The 19042-nt window shown below is 43.2% G+C and overlaps 2 protein-coding genes across 2 annotated transcripts; both read right to left on the bottom strand.

The window, feature by feature from the left end:
- Window positions 1-4155: 4155 nt before the first annotated feature.
- On the bottom strand, window positions 4156-4818 carry LOC130998595 (uncharacterized). The gene has a single exon (XM_057924010.1). It carries the CDS (start codon window positions 4816-4818, stop codon window positions 4156-4158), a length of 663 nt encoding a protein of 220 aa, XP_057779993.1.
- A 1015-nt stretch (window positions 4819-5833) lies between these two features.
- On the bottom strand, window positions 5834-8913 carry LOC130996929 (cation/calcium exchanger 5-like). The gene is made up of 2 exons (XM_057922204.1): window positions 7874-8913; window positions 5834-6783 (listed from the first exon to the last, which is right to left on the bottom strand). The coding sequence occupies exons 1-2, from the start codon at window positions 8765-8767 to the stop codon at window positions 6019-6021; spliced, it is 1659 nt and encodes a 552-aa protein (XP_057778187.1). The 5' UTR covers window positions 8768-8913; the 3' UTR covers window positions 5834-6018.
- Window positions 8914-19042: the final 10129 nt, after the last annotated feature.

Genomic DNA, 19042 nt, shown 5'->3' on the forward strand with positions numbered 1-19042 from the left:
CCATCAACATGCAAATTCGACTTTTCACTTTAGTTTGGGCGTAGAATCAAGTTTTTTTTTCCTTCATATATATATATATATATATATATATATATATATATATATATGGGAGGACTAGAATAAAAACACTCTTAAGTGTATAAAAACACTTAAGATTTTCAGCCCTTAGATCATCATCAAGATCTACGGTTGATTCGTAACCCTTTTGGATGAATTCGTGGTCCTGAGTTCGAATCCCAAAGGTAGCAAAAAATTATTTTTCACAATTCGTAACCATGTTTGATGAATTCGTAACCATGTTGGATAAAATTCGTACATTAAAAAACGTTTATATTTATATTTTAAGAAGTGTTTTTACCGTAGCCCTCCCCTATATATATATATATATATATATATATATAAATGGGCATTTTTAATTAGAAATATGAACATTTTTACTCATTAACACTTATTTATACCCAAAGTTTCCCCCAATTTTCAGTAATAGGATACACTTTTGACATATTAGCACCAAATAAATATTACTGCATCCGTCCACGAAAGAACTTTATATTTTTTCTGTTTGGGACGTACACAAAAGAATTTCCTAATTATTTTTAGACTATACTCCACCACTTATCAAAATATCATTTCCCCTTACTTTTACCTTTTCACCATTCTTATTACTCCCTCCGTCCACCAAAAAAACTCCCATTTGGGGTTCGGCACGGAGACTAAGAAAGCTGAAAAAGGTGTTGTGAGTGGGGTAAAAGGGTAGTGTTAATGACTTTTGATTAGTTTTCTTTATCTTTGATTAGCATCAAGGTATTTGCACCTTTTCATTATTTTTCTGTTTATTTTCTTAAATTATTTTCATTCTTTTTATTCTTTATTTATTTTACAGATTCTGCATTTAATAAATTGCCATTTAAATAAACTTCACTAAATTAACTTTATTTATTTATTGAACATTGAAAACTGAAAAATGAACATTAAATGATCGAATTTATTTGGGCAGATTACAAGAACTGAAAAATGCATTAAAAATCTGCTTTTAATGAACATTGAAAACTGGCGCCAACTTCATTAATCACTTGAAAAAAGGACAGCTTACATGGACCGAAAAATTTTGGAGGGAATTTTAGAAGGCATCACCTAAACTTCAAAACAACAATAAATAGGGGCATTTACTATCAGTTCTGCCCAGCATTCATTACAAAAGAGAAAATGGTGAATTTAAGAGCTAGGCCTAAGTTAACTAATGAGGATAGAAATTCTTTGGCTCAATGGCTGCTCCAACACAGCACGCAAGGTAAGCTCCATCATGGTGCAAAGAAGCAGGCTGCCGAGAAGTTCCACGTCGACTTGAGGACCGTTTGGACGATCTGGAAATCAATTCAAGAACATGACCAAGGCATCACCAGCCCCCAATAGCAGTAAAACATACACAAATCCTCAGAAAAGTTTCATCATCGGATCAAGCATGGATCAATGTAGTATCATCCATTCAAAATCAGTTCAATAACCAACAAATGGCATAAACGGCCCACACACATAGATGCCCACCCATTTCGTCCATTTTTCATCCTCATATTGGGCGAAGTTGTAGAACTCTGCCTCTTCCAGAGATCCGGGTTCCGGAACCCTAGCTTTAGGAGATCTAGTCGCCGGGACCCGATCGATAGTAGATCTAGTCGCCGGGAGAAAATGGATCCTGCATCGAGGCGGCGGAACCCTAGAATCGAGTTGCATGCTGAATAAATTGGTTTCCGGCACCATGGATTCTGTTTCCGACACCGAGAACACCGTTTCTGACACCATGGATTCTGTTTCCGGCACCGAGAACACCGTTTCTGACACCATGGATTCTGTTTCCGACACCGAGAACTCCGTTTTCGGCACCATGGACTCAGTTTTCGACACCTCAAGCCCAAGGAAGGCGGCATAGGATTTTGCCACCGATTCCATGGACGGGAGATCGGTGGATCCCAAATCGTTCTCCACCGATGGTGAAACCCAGAGAAAATTATCGGATAGGAGTTTTTCAGACATAGTTGAACGAAGAAGAAGAAGAAGATGTGAAGAGAGAGAGCGGCGAAGAAGACAGAGAGCGGCGAAGAAGAAATGAGATAGAAACCCTAGGTTACAAATGGGCCGATAGAGGTTATTTAGTGGGTTGGGTAGGATTATTTAATTAAGGTGTTAAATAGGTTAATTATTTTAGATTAGCAAATTTAATGGTAAAGGGTAGTAAAACTTAAAAAGAAGGGAGGGTATAAAAGTCTAAAAAGCAGAATAGGAGTTTTTTTGGTGGACAAAAATTTAAGTGCAAGTAGGAGTTTTTTTGGTGGACGGATGGAGTATTAATTAAAACATTTTTTTTACTATTCTCAATAACATTTTTTCTAAAGTTCGTGTTACTCTCTCTTAGAAAGTTCTTTTGTGAATAGATGAAGCATTTCATATTCAAAGCTAGAGTGCACCTAATTTCTCAATACTAGATAGTCGCGTTGGCAATAGAAAAGGTCAGTAGAATTCAAACTCGAATTACTCTCTTTTAGAAAGTTCTTTTGTGAATAGATGAAGTATTTCATATTCAAAGCTAGATTGCACCTAATTTCTCAATACTAGATAGTCGCGTTGGCAACAGAAAAGGTCAGTAGAATTCAAACTCGAATTTAAAAGAATGATATCAAAAATATTTCCACATAATTATTTTTATATGTAGACCAGCTGTTACATAATAGTAGAGGCAGGGGCGTAGCCGGGGGGGCTGAAGCCCCCTCCCAAATTTTGAGTTTTTTTTTTTTTAATATATATAGATATATGGTTATATTATAAAAGAAATTTGTTTTACAAAAGTTGATTAGCTTGTTATATTCTTCCATTTATAATTAATTTAGGGATAATTGTGTTATTTAAAACTATATAATCTATAAAAATATTATACAGTATTATCACTATTATGCTTGTCTTTTAATAGAAAATGCCTAAAATGGATGGAATGCCAAAAAAAAATTTGTTTGCTAGTATTACTATGCTTGTCTTTTATTATTATTGATTCTAGCTTATAATTTATTGAAAATATATAATTTATGAAAATATTGTTCGTTATTATTGTTATTATGCTTGTCTATTAATAAAAAAATGCCTAAAATGTACGAAATGACAAAAAAAAAAGTTTGTAATGTATTGAAATTAATTTGTAATATATTAAAACTATATAGTATATGAAAATGTTGTTCTTTATAATTACTATTATGCCGTATTTTAATAAAAAATGCTTTAAAAATACAGAATGTCCCAAAAAAAATTGTAATGTATTGAAACTAATTTGTTATATATTTAAATTATATAATCTATGAAAATGTTGTTCTTTATTATTACTATTATGCTTGTCTTTTAATAAAATAATGCCTTAAATATACGGAATGTCCAAAAAAAATTTCTCGGTAAATTCAGCCCCCTCCCAAATTAATACCTGGCTCCGCCACTAAGTAGAGGCATACAACTACATAACATGCTCTGCAAGATAATACAATCTGCCCTCACCTTCAACTTTGACCTTATATTTTTGCATAATAATGTTGATGGTTCTGATGAAAAGATTTACAAAATTATCATTCAATGAAACATTTCCAGATTCCATTAGAAAACATATAAAACAGACACCAAAACTTTCAAGAAAGAAAATATTCAAAAAATGCATATCTACACCAAAACTAGCTAAATTTGCATAAGCAAGACCAAAACATCTTCTTTTTGTTCAAAATGGGGCAGACCCTCTTACAGCTTCAGCCTCTGTTTCTTAACAAAAAAAATACAGTAAACACACATTGCAACATATCTTTGGTGAAAATAAAATGAGCTAAAAAAAGTGAACAAATGCACATTTAGTAAATCAGTTACAAAGTTTATCACCAAAAATACTTTAGATTATATTTATCTTCAACATCTATTTTGGTACAGTCTAATTGATCAATTCAAAGAAATCATCAATCAGTTCTCATCATCATCAAACTCCTATCATCATTTAGGACCTCCAAAACTTGAACCATAACACACAAAGACATCAAGAAATCCTAAAAAAATAAAAAATGACAAAAGAAATGAACAAACTCTAGCTTAACTCAATTTGCACATTGCCCAAAAATCATCCCAATTTGCAAGAATCCCTCAAAATGCTCTTCCTTTTCTTCTTCTCCGGCCCTTCTTCAAGCTCCCAAAATTCCTCAACCACACGGGAAAATCACCCTTGGTGGAAACCAAACCCACCAAAACAGCACAGCAACAAAACCCCAAAATCCAATCTCTAGCCCCTCTCCTCCACCCTTCCACAGAAAGCCCAAAGAGCACAAACCCTAAACCCCCAAATAAAGCATCAGAATCCAATGCCAATTCTTTCCCAACAATCCACCACAGCCCCACCGCCCCGAGAATTACCAAAATGCCCACCAATCCCAATTTCATCTTCCTCCTCCTTCTCCAACCGTCGGATCCGCCCCTTCCGAATCCGCTCCAGAACCCGTTCCGGCCTCCATTTCCGGCTCCGAATTCTCTCAGAATTGAATCCACAGGCTCCGGAAGAATCCGGAGATGCGACGCGATGATGTAGGCCGATTCCAGCACCAGCTTGCCGGATTTCGCGATCCCGTATCTGTTTCTCCTGTTTACAGCGCACACGGTTGTGGTTTTCTGCGCCGCAAAAATGCGGTTGTGATGAAGCGGAGACGTCAAATTAGAGTGGTTGCAAGGAATTTTGACACTGCGATTTGATTGATGGAGAAAATAGGTATCGGAGAGGAGACGGAGAGGAGTCTGCATAGTTGCAGCGGCCATTCCTTGCCCGACCCGACCGTTGTTATATTTCCATAACCTTTTTTGAAATTTGAGGACTCAAATTTTGCGATTCTTTTTGCTTTTTTTGGCATGCAAGTATTTTATGTGGAGGGGTTTAGAAGTGGGCTATGGGCCACAGAATTTGGATATTGGGCCCAACTTCACATCAATATCCAATGACAATGAGATCTGGCTAATAAAAACAGTTTAAAAAATTATGATTAAAGATGCGTTTAATTTTATGAAAAATGAGAAAATATATCTTTTTTCACTTTTTCCTATCATTTTCACATGTTCAGTATGATAAAAAAAAAATCAATCGAATAGGGTGAAATATTTTCTCGAGAGCTTCTTTTCATTCATTTTCTCTCCAATATTGGATAATATTCTTTTTGGTAGTGATGTGAAAATATTTTTTATCATTTGCTCATCTCTTCATCTCTAGTAAAGATATGATAAAAAATGAGAAAAGGATAATATTTTATTTATTTATTTATTATTTTCCAATAATTTTTTTTAAAGTAAATGCACCCTATATCGATAGATTTTCAATCATTCGTCTAAATTGCTAAATGAGTTGCGACAAAAAAGTTTCTTCTTCTTCTTCTCCTTCTTCTTTCTTGTTTTTTTTTTGTTTTTTTTTCATTTTTCATTTTTAACTACTAGAATACGTAGCTGGTTTTCTAGGATGCTAATTCACTTTTAACCGGATCCTTTTTTATAACTATACTCTCCACATAATATACATAAATATATAGAGAACTTTTTCTTTTTTTGAGGAAAATATATAGAGAATTGATATAGTCCACAATACTATTTTTTTTCTCTTGTACATTAGTTAGTATGACTACGATCATTTGCATAATTTCTCATTTGACCTTATTTATTCAAAATTCTTATTGGACTCTCTCTCTCCATTAATAGATTTCAAGATGAAAATTCTCTCTAGCTAAACCAAAAACTTTCACGAGATTCAAGATTTTCCTCAGTTTCAGTAAATTCTACATATGTAATATGTTTATAAACTCGCATGCCATTTAACCAATTTCTAAAGAGACATTACATGTGATTATTTAGTTTTATCTAATAAAATTCACACACATACACACAGAGGCACCATGGCAAAATACAACTAGTGGCACTCGCACGCTTTATCTCAACCATATACATGAAGCAACCATTCACTCTTTTCCCCAAAAATTAGAAAGAGAAGGCTGCAATGAGTAGGCTTACCATCATGAAAATAATGTAAAGGCCAACAAGGCAGAACCCCCAGAATCTAGGAACTCGAAATCGGTTCCACGTTACGACCAACAAAGATCCCATCAAGCTCAGTAACAAGAACACAAATGCAACCACTATACTCGTGTGGAAATGAAGCTTATACGCTTTAGGGTAAACATTAGCAGTCTGTATCACTAAACCTGTTCCCAGCCCGAAAAGCATGTTGAACATAGGCCCGGCAAAGCACCCGGCCATAGCCATTGCCGGTTGTCCGGCTTTAGCAACAGCCACATCAGCTACAAGATCCCCAATCGAATTTCCCCATGCTAGAACAGTCAATCCGAGGAGTGCAGAGGGCAACTGCAGAAGCATGCCAAGTGCCGCGAGGCAGTTCAGCAGCTCACCAGCTACGGTGGATATCCAAAACACGCTCATGATGAATGCGACAACCACAGCAGAGATCTGTTCTTTTTTGGGCGCCTCTTTCTCCACTATGTAGTGAAGAGTAGCCAAAGAACTGCTTCCAAAGAATACAACTAACCAAAGAGGAAATTGGGTGTTTGAAAGAAGAAATTTAATGGGATGGTCTAAAGACATAAATGATTTGCAGGAGTATAGGAGGGCCAGTGGACAAAGAGCAACGTTGGCTGATTGGTAAAATCGGCTCCATTTGGATGGTGAAGTTTCCGGAACAGTGAGTTTTAGAAGTATTGAGACTGGAACTTCCCATATTCTTGAAATCTACAAGAAAGAAAGAGAACCTCAAGTCAAATGACCAAAAATCAGAAGAAAATCATGTAAGCTCAGAAACCTTCATGTATCTGTAGCTACAGGTGACCAACACTTCTAAATGAAATTCAAGAGAGTCTTGAAACTTGCAATTAACAAATCACATGCAATGTCTCTTTAGAAGTAGTACCACTGAACTCAAACTAGCTAGAGATATCATCAGCATTCATACAAGTGATTCTGTTACTACATTTTCTTAAGAAGGGAATACTTACCAATCAAACTAGAACTTAGTCATCAATCATTTTCATAAGAAATATCTTTGACAATGTAAGAACACTTATCCATTAACAAGCTAGAACAAAATAGTGTGATTTTTCTAATTTTAATTTATATAGCAGAACTGTAGTAACATATCCCATTCTCAAACCCATTAATAGTAACATTGTGGCACCAAAACAATATGACCAATCTTGCATCGTCAAAGTGTAACTCAAGTGCTGAACATGGGAACTTATGGACTCAAGAAGGATGCTAGATTACTATGAAATGAAATTATAACTTATTTATTGCCTTGCCACTACAGAATATATCTATCTTCTCCCATGGAGGCACTAGCCTAGCAATACCATATATGTACAACAACGAGTGCATCCAAAGCATGTATGAAACACATAATGACTATCCTAACAATTCATGCAAAGCTAATTGTACCAAATCAACTAACGTACTCTTTTTTATCTTGAACGCGTTCTTTTTTACTTACTAGCATACAACTTAATCAGCAGGCTACATTCAATACATTTTCTCTTTAAACATCACAAATTGACAACCAAATCATGAACAAATCAGAAATTTATGAGGATGTTCACATGGAAAATCATCCTACTGTTGCTTACCCCCATAATCAGAGACTAAACTGGACAAATCTAAGTTTCAGTAATATACAACTTGTAATAAGCCATGTCACTACAGAAAAAAGTTATCCAAAAATGAAGGAAAACAGAATTTCATGATCCACAGGCACAGACAGCAAGCAATCACAAGCAACTCATAAATCAAATGCAGGAGGTAAAATATAGATTGGATCTCACTAGCACACCTTCTCATAGGCTTCCCAAAACCCGAAATTCGTCTTCCTCTCGACCTCAAATCGAGCTATCGACTCCCCGACTTCACAATCCACCACCTGGTTTTCCCGATGCTCAACCAACCCCAGCTCTCCGCCACCATTCCGTGAGCTTCTACCCTTCTCTCCGGCAACGCCAGCATACCCCGAATCCATAGAAAACACAATCCCCACAAAGAAAATATAAAAAGCAACAAAACCAATCGCCTGCCACAGGAAGATCTCAGCGCTCAAGTAAACATAGAAGAGAAAAAAAGCAGCAGTCAAATAGAACATCACATCCCTTATAAAAGGAGCTGGATCGACCGCAAACGGCGCTGCATACAGCGCAACGAAGCCGACGACAAAGGCCGAGACGAATGTCCCAGCAGAGAGAATCGCACCGAAGCCGGTCCGAGGCTGGCCCCCTCTAACAGCGGCCACCGACGCAAACACGTCGGGAGCGCCATTTCCGAGAGCTAGCAGCGTGACGGCGCCCATCGACGGGGAGAGCTTGAGGTGGGCGGCGAGCTTGGTGACCACGACGGAGAAGCGATCCTGGGCGGTTTTCACTAAGATGTAGAACTGCAGGAGCAGAATGAGGGCGAGGAGAGGGACTGAGAGAAAGAGATTCCCGCGGAGGAAGCAGGAATGGAGAGATGAGTAATTGAATAGGCCGTCGGCCGCTGTAGTGTTGGAGGGCGAGCATTTGGGGGTCGGCGCGAGCAAGGATCTGTGGGGAAATAGTTGGGGTTTTGAGGGGTAGTTGGGAATTGTAGCGCGGGGGTGGAGGAGGAAGAAGAGGAGGGTGGCGAGGAGGAGTGGGATCACGGTGAAGTTGAAAATCCGGCGGCACGTGGCGGCGGCGGCGGCGAATTTGAAGGCCATGCCATTCCAAATTTTGTAGCAGCACTGATTTATGCATTCATTCTGTTTGTATTTTTGCTTCACTGGAAATCAGATGAGTGAATCTTTTGACTTTCGACGACACTTAAATTTTTAAATAATAGGAGTAGTATATTTTTCTTTTGTTGTGTTCGTCTCTTTTAACGCGCTTTTCTCTCTTGGATCTGCGATCTCCAATTCCTCATAAAAACTTCTTTATCCAAATTATTTTGAAAATTAGAATTTTTATAGATCGATATTTCGATATATTCTACCCTCTCCCCCTTAAATATTAGCGTATTTTTTTGATAAATTAATAGTATTATTAAATAAAAAAATTAAAAGGTCGCGCCATAGAGACTCGAATCCAAAACCTTTGGCCTTAGGCATTAATCTCTTACCGTTTGGCCAACACACGCACACCAACAAATAATTGCATGTTAAATATTTGTTAACTTGATTATTAATTAATAAATGAAAATTATAAGAGTAAAATTATCAGAAATAACGTATGATGTAGTGTTCAAAAATAAAAAATACATATATTTAAAGAACATATTAAAAAAATCCAATAAATACTTCATCAACACGATAAATATGATCTTTTTATCATTTTTGTTTGTTTATTTTCATTCTATGACATATACCCTTTATACTTTATCTCATTCACACATAATATTTTATTAAAAAATATATCTTACACACCATTTATATTACCTTACAAATCAATTCGATGGGACAATTTTTCTACTTTATACACATCTCTTAGAGCACCCACATCGCCCCTACTCGATCCCCCTTACTCAAGTAGGGGCAAGATCGAGTAGGGCGATGCAAGCCCTCCCTACTCGAGGGCTACTTGAAACATCGAGCGATACTCGAAGGCTAGTGTGTATTAAAAAAAAATGAAATTTGAAAAAACGGCAGTTTTAGCAGATGACAATTTTTTATTATTATTATTTTCGGTCCATTTGACCGTTTGTTGTTTTTTTTACTTTTTTTTCTTTTTTTCTCTTCTTTAAATACTCCTTCTTCTCCAAACCCTAAATCCATCTCCTTCTACCATCTTCCATCTTCTTCCTCTCTCTATCAACCTCCATAGATCCACACAACCCAAACATATATGATCCAAATTGGTGCCCCGATTATCATCCCGATTTAGCGGGATGCAACTTGGGGATGACCCTCCAACCGGCGAGGAGGAGTCACCGGTGGCCCATAGTTCCTCCAAACTGAAGAAAGGAGGTCGGGGGAAGGAAATCGCCTACAAGATCAAGCATGACAAGAAGGCGCCGGCTGAAGGAATGACTATCCGTCATACCTATACCCTTGAGGAGAAGGACCTCATCGTCTAAATTTGGACGGAGGAGACCAATGAGGCCATCCGTGGGACCGATCAAAAAGGGGAGGCGTATTGGACACGGATTCTCGACCGTGTTAACACCCTTATCGGCGCCAACCTCAAACACCGCCAAATTCAAGGGCACTGGCCCGAGTGAGCGCGGATGTGCAGCTCTGGAAGGCAATTTGGACAGAGACGCACACCCGGTGGCCTGCCGGCCATTCGGACGACATGCTCTGGGACAAGGCCCAAATCCTCTTCAAAAGTAGGAGCCCAACTAAGAGCGCGTTCAACTATTGGAACGCGTGAAAAATTCTCAGGAACAACCACAAGTTCAAGTCGATGTACCTCGAGGGAGACGTGTGGTGTTTACGAAACCAACACCTAAATCTATAAAGGGAAAACATAAAATTCTACCTAGTCGAGAAGGCTGGAAAGAGTAAAAATAGCTGATCGAAAACCTTGCACGAGAAAGAAAACAACTATTGTATTCGAAAATATGAGAGAGCGTAAGTAACAGTACACGAGCTCGGGCCCTATTTATAGATTTACAAGCGGAGGGGTAAAATAGTAAAAACATCTTCGGTGCATGCGTCTTGCGTGGTGGAAGGGTACGCTGGTAATTTCAATAATACGTGGGAGACCTTCTCGCGCATTTAACAACTCCTCTGATAAAAAATGTCTCCTCTGGCAAAAGCGTCTTCTCTGGTGATGTTGACATCTCTGGCGGAAGTGACTCTTCTAGCGAACACATCTTCTCTGGCAAGGGCGTCTCCTCTGGCGGTAGTGGCTTCTCTGGCACGGATATATTTTCTCTGATGGCAACGACTTCTCTGGTATTGACGACTTTTCTGACGATGACGACTTCTCTGATGGCATTGACTTCTCTGGCGAGTGTGTCTTTTCTGCCATATTTGACCCGCCAGTGGGGTTGATTCCTCTGATTTGTATTCTTCCCCTACTCTGCACATATTACTCCTCATCAACCACTCCCCCCTCTGGTCTGGTTGAACCGGGTATTCTTCGTGTTCAACCAGTGGGGTATTGTGAAAGCCCAAACTATGCTGTTTTCCTTGATCCCTGCAAATCATGAAGACATAAGTACTCTAATTTCATAAGAAAGCAAAGATAAACCCTGTAAATTGCCCTCTGGTACTTTTATTATTCCCACCCTCCCTGGTCTGGCTAGTTCACTCTGGAGTATTGCCACTAGCCAGAGGACTCGCCCGCGTGGATGACGTCACCTGCATTAAATGCCTGCCCAATCTACAGTACTTTTCCTGTACCCCGAGGTTACTTTTTAACCTTTGCGTCCTTTCGTCTCTCCGTAGAAATCCTCATCCGTCGATTATTTCCCGTGTACCACGCGTCGTTCATCCCGTATGCTGGTGGTTACCCGCGTACAATATTACTTAGTCGATTCGAACTCCCACTTTTCACTATTCTTCTTCTCCAAGCTTTCCGAACGATTTTTCTGCATTTTCCGGCGATTCCCTCACTGTTCCGGCATCCTCCCGCGACCCTTCCGCTCCAGGTTTTACCGTCCATCTTTCTCTGGCCTAGGTAACTCGCGCATCCTCTTCACTGCAATTTTGTGTTTAATCGTAGCGTAGTGGTATAACTGTTGGTGCTCTGATTGAGCGTGTTAGAAACCCTAGGATTGGCATTTCCCATCATGGCCTGCACCTCCGCCCCTCAACCCTCTCGCTCGCCTTCTCCTTCTGCCCGAGACCCTTCATCTTCCTCCCCCTCGCAGCAAGATCTCGAAAATCTTCCTTCTCCCTCTGTTTCTGACGAATCTCAAACTGCGCCCTCTCCCCCTCCACCTAAGAAAAAGGGGAAGAAGACCCCCCAACCCCCCAAAAGTGTTCCTCCATCCCGTCTTAGTGTCGCGGAGGTGGAAAAATTGAGAAGCAAATGTAGGCGTCCTGATGGTTTAAAGTTCGAGGCCTTCTCTAAGGGTTCAACGCCTCCCGAGAACCTTCACCATCCCAAGATGATACTCCCTCCGTCCACGAAATGAGTACCCATATTTTCTTTTTTGTCCGTCCACGAAATGAATACCCATTTCCCTTTTTGGCAAGTGTACCCCACACATCTCTTTAATTAATACACTCAAAAAGTGGGACCCTTAAACTATTCACACTACACTCCATACATTTCTTAAAACCCGTGCCGTCCACAAATGGGTACTCATTTCGTGGACGGAGGGAGTAGTTGTTTGGAAAGCCCAGATAGATGCTGGTTTAAGGCTCCCTCCTCCTACCTTGCTGGTCGATGTTTGTAATTATTTTCACATCCCTTTCTTCCAAGTCGCCCCTTCTGCTATCCGAAGGCTATATGCCTTCCATGTTTTGTGCCGGGCTCACGGTGTTGGGGACACCGCAAAACTGTTCTGTCAGACCCAGACCCTTCGCATGCAGGGCAGTCCCCTGTATAGCTTTGCAGCTCATCCAAAACATCCTACTACCTTTCTCTCCTCTTTGAATTCTTTCGATAAGGGCTTCCTGAAGCATTATTGTTATGTGCGCACCCTTTTCGGCACCTGGCGCGATTATCACGCTTTGGAGTTAGAATGGCATAAGCTTCGCACTACTTATAAACCGGCTTCTCCCGAGGTCCCTTCCACCCGTGACCAGAGTATTATAACCCACCTTAACGCTATGAACAAGGCCCAGCCCCTAGACTGTAGGTACCTTGCTGAGAATAATTCATCTCTGGCATACAATGGTCTATTTCCCCTGTACCCAGAGAAATCAATAGGTAAAAAATATACATTAAAAAACATATTAGCTTTTGTTACCCTGATTTTAATGTTGTGAAATTTTGGTTTGCAGATATGTCTTGGAAGCGCAAGTGTGGGGACAACTTGCCCGACATTCCCTCTCTTGCTGGCAGCGGGGAACATGGCACAGGTGGTTCTGCTTCCGGGACAAATCCCACGGAGCAGCCTATTCCTCCTGTAGTTGAAATCCCAGAGGGGAATGTGGAAGCCTCGCGTCCATTTGACGCAGAGGAAGTTGATGCGGGAGCCCTTGTTCATAGGGGTAGACGCTCCAGCGCTGGTGATGCCGCTGGCACCTGTGAAGAAGATATCCAAATCGTGGATATTACTGATGAGGTTCCTTCGCCCGATTCAGCTCCCGATGCCCCCCTTGCTGAGCTTTCGAAGAAAAGGAAGAGGGGCTCCCTAATCTCTGTAGGTGAGAAGGAGAAACAGGAGGGCCTGAAAAAGGCCGGCAAATCTTCAGAGCCAGCAAGGAAGTCTGCCGGTGGTGTAAAGATTCTCCCCTCTGCTGGGGACAAGGGCAAGGGGCCAGCTAAGAAGTCAGCTGGTGGTTCTAAGGTTCTCCCCTCGACCGGTGGAAAGGGTAAGGGCAAAGCTGTGGTGCCCTCGGCTGATGAACCAGAGGATCTTGTTCCTGGGCCGATTTCGAGTTTATCGGGGCAGGAATTGATTGATGCCTTGATAGCTCGTGTCCACTCAAAGGACCAAGAGAAAATGGAGAAGCTGTCCCGACCGGCTTTAGCTACTCAGCTCTGCCGGTTGGCTCTTCAGGTATCCTGCATCTTATACTCTTTGTTAAAAATTTTAAATTACTAACCTTTTATTGTTTTGTTGGAACCCATTTTATTTTCTTGCAGGTGGAGTCGGGGATGTGGGGAGCTGTTAAATGCATCCATGACTACGAGGTGGCAGAGAAAGAGAGAAAGAAGGAACAAGCGGACGTTGCCAAGCGTGATGATGATGTCGCTGGGGTGGTGGAGCGTCTGAGTAAGGCTGAGGCAGAGATTGCTGAGTTGAAGGCTCGGCTGGCTCAAGTAGAGGTGGAGAAATCTTCCCTGGTTTCTGAGCTAACAAGGACGACCAAGGAAGGGCATGAGAACCTGGCCAGGTTCAAGGCGGGATACGAAGAAGCCTATAATGCGACTCGGCGTGATTGGAAGAAGACGCTTGCGGAAGCGCAAAGTCGTGCCTATGTCCTGGGGGCGCGAGATCAACGTCTGGAGTATTTCTTGTCTCCGCAGGGCCAACACTTCCTGGGGATGATGCTGGAAGGCACTCTGGGGGCTTTCAAAAAGACTCCTGAATACCTGGAGGACTTCGGACCCCTTTTTGCTTACGTGATAGAGCGTACTGCTACAAAGGCCTTGGAGATGGCGGGAGCCACCCCAGAGCAACTTGCTACCCTGAACCTGCACGCCTTGATGGACAACCTCAAGGATGAGGAGATAAATGCGTTGATGGGGATCCCTGCGGATTCTCCAAGGAAACCGGAATGGTGGTACCCAGTGCTGGAGAAAGCCATTCCCTATTTTACTCTCGGGATTGGATTTGACTCGTTGCCCTCCGCACCCATGTACATGTCTGCTTTCTCTGCTTCTCTGGTGCGCTTTGTGAACCAACTGCGAGATCCCTCTGGCAAAACCACCCGGAGATTTTCTCAGTTCAGCATGGAGCCTCCCCTGCCCTCTACCTTGGCGCCTTCCGCTTTTTCCGACTCTGCCTCCTCCTCTGCTGCGGTGGACCAACTGTTTGACCTGTACAGAGATGAGAATCTGTATGTGCAGGAGGCTGCGAAGCTGTTGGATCTGGGAGCTCGTCTTCCGAAAGTGAAGAAAGCTGGCATGCTGCCAGTATTTGCAGGGGGAGCCTCTGCTAGCCAGCCCTCCGCAAGTGGTGTCCCTCTTCTGGTCTCCTCTGCCTCTGTCCCTGCTTCCTTTACCTCCCCTGCGGATGCCTCCGTCCCTCCTGCCTAATTTGATGACAAATTTTGTAATTTCTCTAGTTTGTATAAATTGAATACTTACTTTTTGTTTTGGGGTGTATAGCTCTGCCTCACTGGCATATTCAAGTGAAGTTTTTTTCTTTTTTTTTTTTTTGCTTGTGCCGCTTTTCTCCCTTCATTCTTTACGTTGTTCTTGCTGCTCGTTGATGTTTGAGTTTATATTCCCGTCTTTCCCCTGATGATTTGAATTGACTTGTTACGCTTGTTGTTGATGCTTCTCTGATCCCCTCCCTTGGGATTTCTTTTGATTTCTGCTATAAGGATTCCGTTGACTCTTCTAGCGAGAATTGTGATGACTCCTCTGGCGAGGATTGTGATGACTCCTCTGGCGAGGATTGTGATGACTCCTCTGGCGAGGATTGTGGTGACTCCTCTGGCGAGGATGGTGATGACTCCTCTGGCGAGGATAATGATGACTCCTCTGGCGAGGATAGTGATGACTCCTCTGGCGAGGATAGTGATGACTCCTCTGGCGAGGATAGTGATGACTCATCTGTCGAGGATTGTGATGACTCCTCTTGCGAGGGTCCCGATGACTCCTCTGGCGAGGATTTTGCTGACTCCTCTGGCGAGGATGGTGATGACTCCTCTGGCGAGGATAGTGATGACTCCTCTGGCGAGGATTTCACCGCTTCCTCTGTCGAGGATTTGGTTGATTTCTTTGTTAACGATTTCGTGCTTCCCATCCAAGCTGCTTCCCATCCGCGCTGCTTCCCATCCAAGCTTGAGCACTCTGCGCGGAGCATGGAAGACCCGGGGGGTGCAACCAACTTTCGCGGCTTACGATTAAATAGTAACCCTCTGCGTGGAGCATGGAAGGCCCGGGTGGCACGACCAACTTTCACGGCTTACGATTAAATAGTAACCCTCTGCGTGGAGCATGGAAGGCCCGGGTGGCACGACCAACTTTCACGGCTTACGATTAAATAGTAACCCCCTGCACGGAGCATGGAAAACCCGGGGGGTGCGACCAGCTTTCGTGACTTACGGTTAAGGACAACCTCTGCGCGGAGCATGGAGGACCCGGGGGGCGTAACCAACTTTCGCGGCTTACAATTATGTGCCACCTCTGCGCGGAGCATGGAAGGCCCGGATGGCACGCCCAACTTTCGCGGCTTACGATTGAAAGAACACCCTGCACGGAGCGTGGAAAACCCGGGGGGTGTGACCAACTTTCGTGGCTTACGGTTAAAGCAACCTCTGCGCGGAGCATGGAAAACCCGGGGGGTGCAACCAACTTTCGCGGCTTACGATTAAGTGCTATCTCTGCGCGGAGCATGGAAGGCCCGGGCGGCACAACCAACTTTCGCGGCTTACGATTGACAGGAACACCCTGCACGGAGCATGGAAAACCCGGGGGGTGTGACCAACTTTCGTGGCTTACGGTTAAAGCAACCTCTGCGCGGAGCATGGAAAACCCGGGGGGTGCAACCAACTTTCGCGGCTTACGATTAAGTGCTATCTCTGCGCGGAGCATGGAAGGCCCGGGCGGCACAACCAACTTTCGCGGCTTACGATTGACAGGAACACCCTGCACGGAGCATGGAAAACCCGGGGGGTGTGACCAACTTTCGTGGCTTACGGTTAAAGCAACCTCTGCGCGGAGCATGGAAAACCCGGGGGGTGCAACCAACTTTCGCGGCTTACGATTAAGTGCTATCTCTGCGCGGAGCATGGAAGGCCCGGGCGGCACAACCAACTTTCGCGGCTTACGATTGTCAGGAACCTCTGCGCGGAGCATGGAGGGCCCGGATGGCACAACCAACTTTCGCGGCTTACGATTGTCAGGAACCTCTGCGCGGAGCATGGAGGGCCCGGATGGCACAACCAACTTTCACGGCTTACGATTGTCAGGAACCTCTGCGCGGAGCATGGAGGGCCCGGATGGCACAACCAACTTTCGCGGCTTACGATTGTCGGGGACATTCTCTGTTCTGGTTGGGTGTAACCCTTCTGCTCTGGTGAAGCATGATCCCTCTGTTTTTTCCTTGGCCTGCTGAGAAGCAATTTTTGAATTTAAAAATTGGGACCTACGGGTATACACCCTACTCCCCCCTCTGGTGACATGTGCAATACTCCGTTATGAACATGTTGGCCCAAATACTTCTTACTCCCTTCTCCGGCCCATGCCTTCGCATAAGCCCATTACCTCTTGCCCCCTTTCTCAGGCCCAACACCGTCTCTATATATATCCCTCCATCCTTCATGACCTAGTTCATAGTCCCTTATTTTATTCCCGCCGCCCTAAGCTGCTCTCCTCTCAAACCCTAGATCTCCCGTCTTTTTGGCTCAAAATGCCTTCTTATCTTGGTTGTAATGCCCTCAGTCGGGGGAGCGAGTCCTTTTGAGAAAGTACGCCGGCGCCCGTTGGTGACTGAAAAAACAGGACTCCCCCCCGCCTGAGGGTTTTATCTCCAAGATTCTTAGAGAAAGCTCCCTCGTTATCCTTTTCCGACCTCCTCTCAAACCCTAGATCTGTTATTCCTTTTCTCCTACTTCCCTTATTTTTTCCCATCTTGGTTGTAAAGCACTCAGGTAAGGGAAGTTCCCCTCTGAACACTCACATCCCTAAAGGCTCCGCCTTTTACTCTGTATTTCTGGTGCAGATCTCTAACTTTGTGGTTGTGATGAGCGGGCTTCCCTTGCTTGAGAGCGTTATTGCCGTATTTCCCGGATCTGGCCGTCGTTTCTCCAGATCTGAGCGTTGATTCCCCGGATCTGGACATTGGTTTGTTCCTTTTCTGTATTCCTTCTCTGTAGCATTTTGACTTGTTATTTTTCTGGATATTCTGCAGGCATGTGGTGGAGCTAAAGTAGATCTGAGAGATGAGCATGTCCCGGCAGCGAAAGAGAACTCGAAGTGTTGGATCGTAGAAGAAGAGACGTCCATCCCTGATGCTTGCTTTCCCTTTGACCTGCTAAGAAGCAGTTTTTGTATTTGTTTCTCCCTTGTCCTGCTAAGAAGCAGTTTGCCTTTTGAATTTAAAAATTGAGGATTACGGGTATACACCCTACTCCCCCCTCTGGTGACATGTGCAGTGCTCTGCACGAACATGTTAAGTAGCATATGTAATGTAAGAAAACAAGAATTGAAATAAACAAACACAACACCAGGGAATTCCCTAGAACCACATATCTGTTTTATTGATATTATGGCCCCGGACCTCGTTAAAACCCCTGTGGGGAAAAAGAGTATCCGGTCTACAAGTGATTACTCCTGCTAAGAAGCAGTTATACATAGAACTTTTTTAGTGTGTTTATATTCCATGGTCTGGGGAGAGCTCTGCCGTCTGAATCCGACAATATGTACGCACCGCCTCCCAAGACCTCTGTGACGATGTATGGCCCTTCCCAATTGGCCTCGAACTTGCCCACCGCCTTTAACGCATCAGCTCGCTTGAGAACCAGATCTCCCTTTGACAATTTCCTCACTCTGACCCGTTTGTCGTATCCCGCTTTGATGATGCCTTTGTACTTGGCCGCTCTGATGCGGGCTTCCTTCCGCTGTGCTTCCACCAAATCCAGCTCTGCTCGGCGGAGCTCCTCATTGTGCTCAGTGTTATACGTGGTAATCCGGTATGATTCTAGTCGTGCCTCTGCTGGTATCACCGCGTTAGATCCGTACACCAGCGTGAATGGTGCCTCCCCTGTTGCCGTTTTTGGACTAGTTCGGTAAGCCCAGAGAACAGTGTCCAACTCTTCCACCCACTTCCCTCTGCTCTGAGTCAGCCTCTTCTTGATTCCCTCACATATGGTCCGTTAGCTAATTCCACTTGTCCATTTGCCTGTGGGTGAGCCGCTGAGACAAACCTCTGTGTAATATCCATTCGATCACAGAAATCCGCGATCCTCTGCCCTGTAAATTGAGTCCCATTATCAGACACAATGATTCGTGGTACTCCGAATCTGCAACAGATATTCCTCCAGATAAAGCGTTCCACTGTAACTTCATCGATCTTGCTCACAGCCTCAGCCTCGACCCATTTAGAAAAATAGTCTACTGCCACAATGAGAAAGCATTTCCCTCCAGGTGCTGTAGGCAGCTTGCCGACTATATCAATGCCCCATTTGTCGAACGGACAAGCAGCATACATGACCCCCATGGGCTCCCCTGGTATGTTGATTCTCCCGGCATGCTTCTGACAA

This window comes from Salvia miltiorrhiza, chromosome 8 (genome assembly GCF_028751815.1).
Source record: "Salvia miltiorrhiza cultivar Shanhuang (shh) chromosome 8, IMPLAD_Smil_shh, whole genome shotgun sequence".
NCBI lineage: Eukaryota > Viridiplantae > Streptophyta > Magnoliopsida > Lamiales > Lamiaceae > Salvia > Salvia miltiorrhiza.

What these genes read in the sequence shown, in the direction of transcription:
- LOC130996929 (XM_057922204.1), bottom strand. Translation starts at nt 8,767, where the DNA reads ATGGCCTTCAAATTCGCCGCCGCCGCCGCCACGTGCCGCCGGATTTTC. An exon ending in TTTGGGAAGCCTATGAGAAG is followed by an intron (nt 6,784 to 7,873) that starts GTGTGCTAGTGA and finishes TCTTTCTTGTAG; the next exon opens with ATTTCAAGAATATGGGAAGT.
- LOC130998595 (XM_057924010.1), bottom strand. Translation starts at nt 4,818, where the DNA reads ATGGCCGCTGCAACTATGCAGACTCCTCTCCGTCTCCTCTCCGATACC.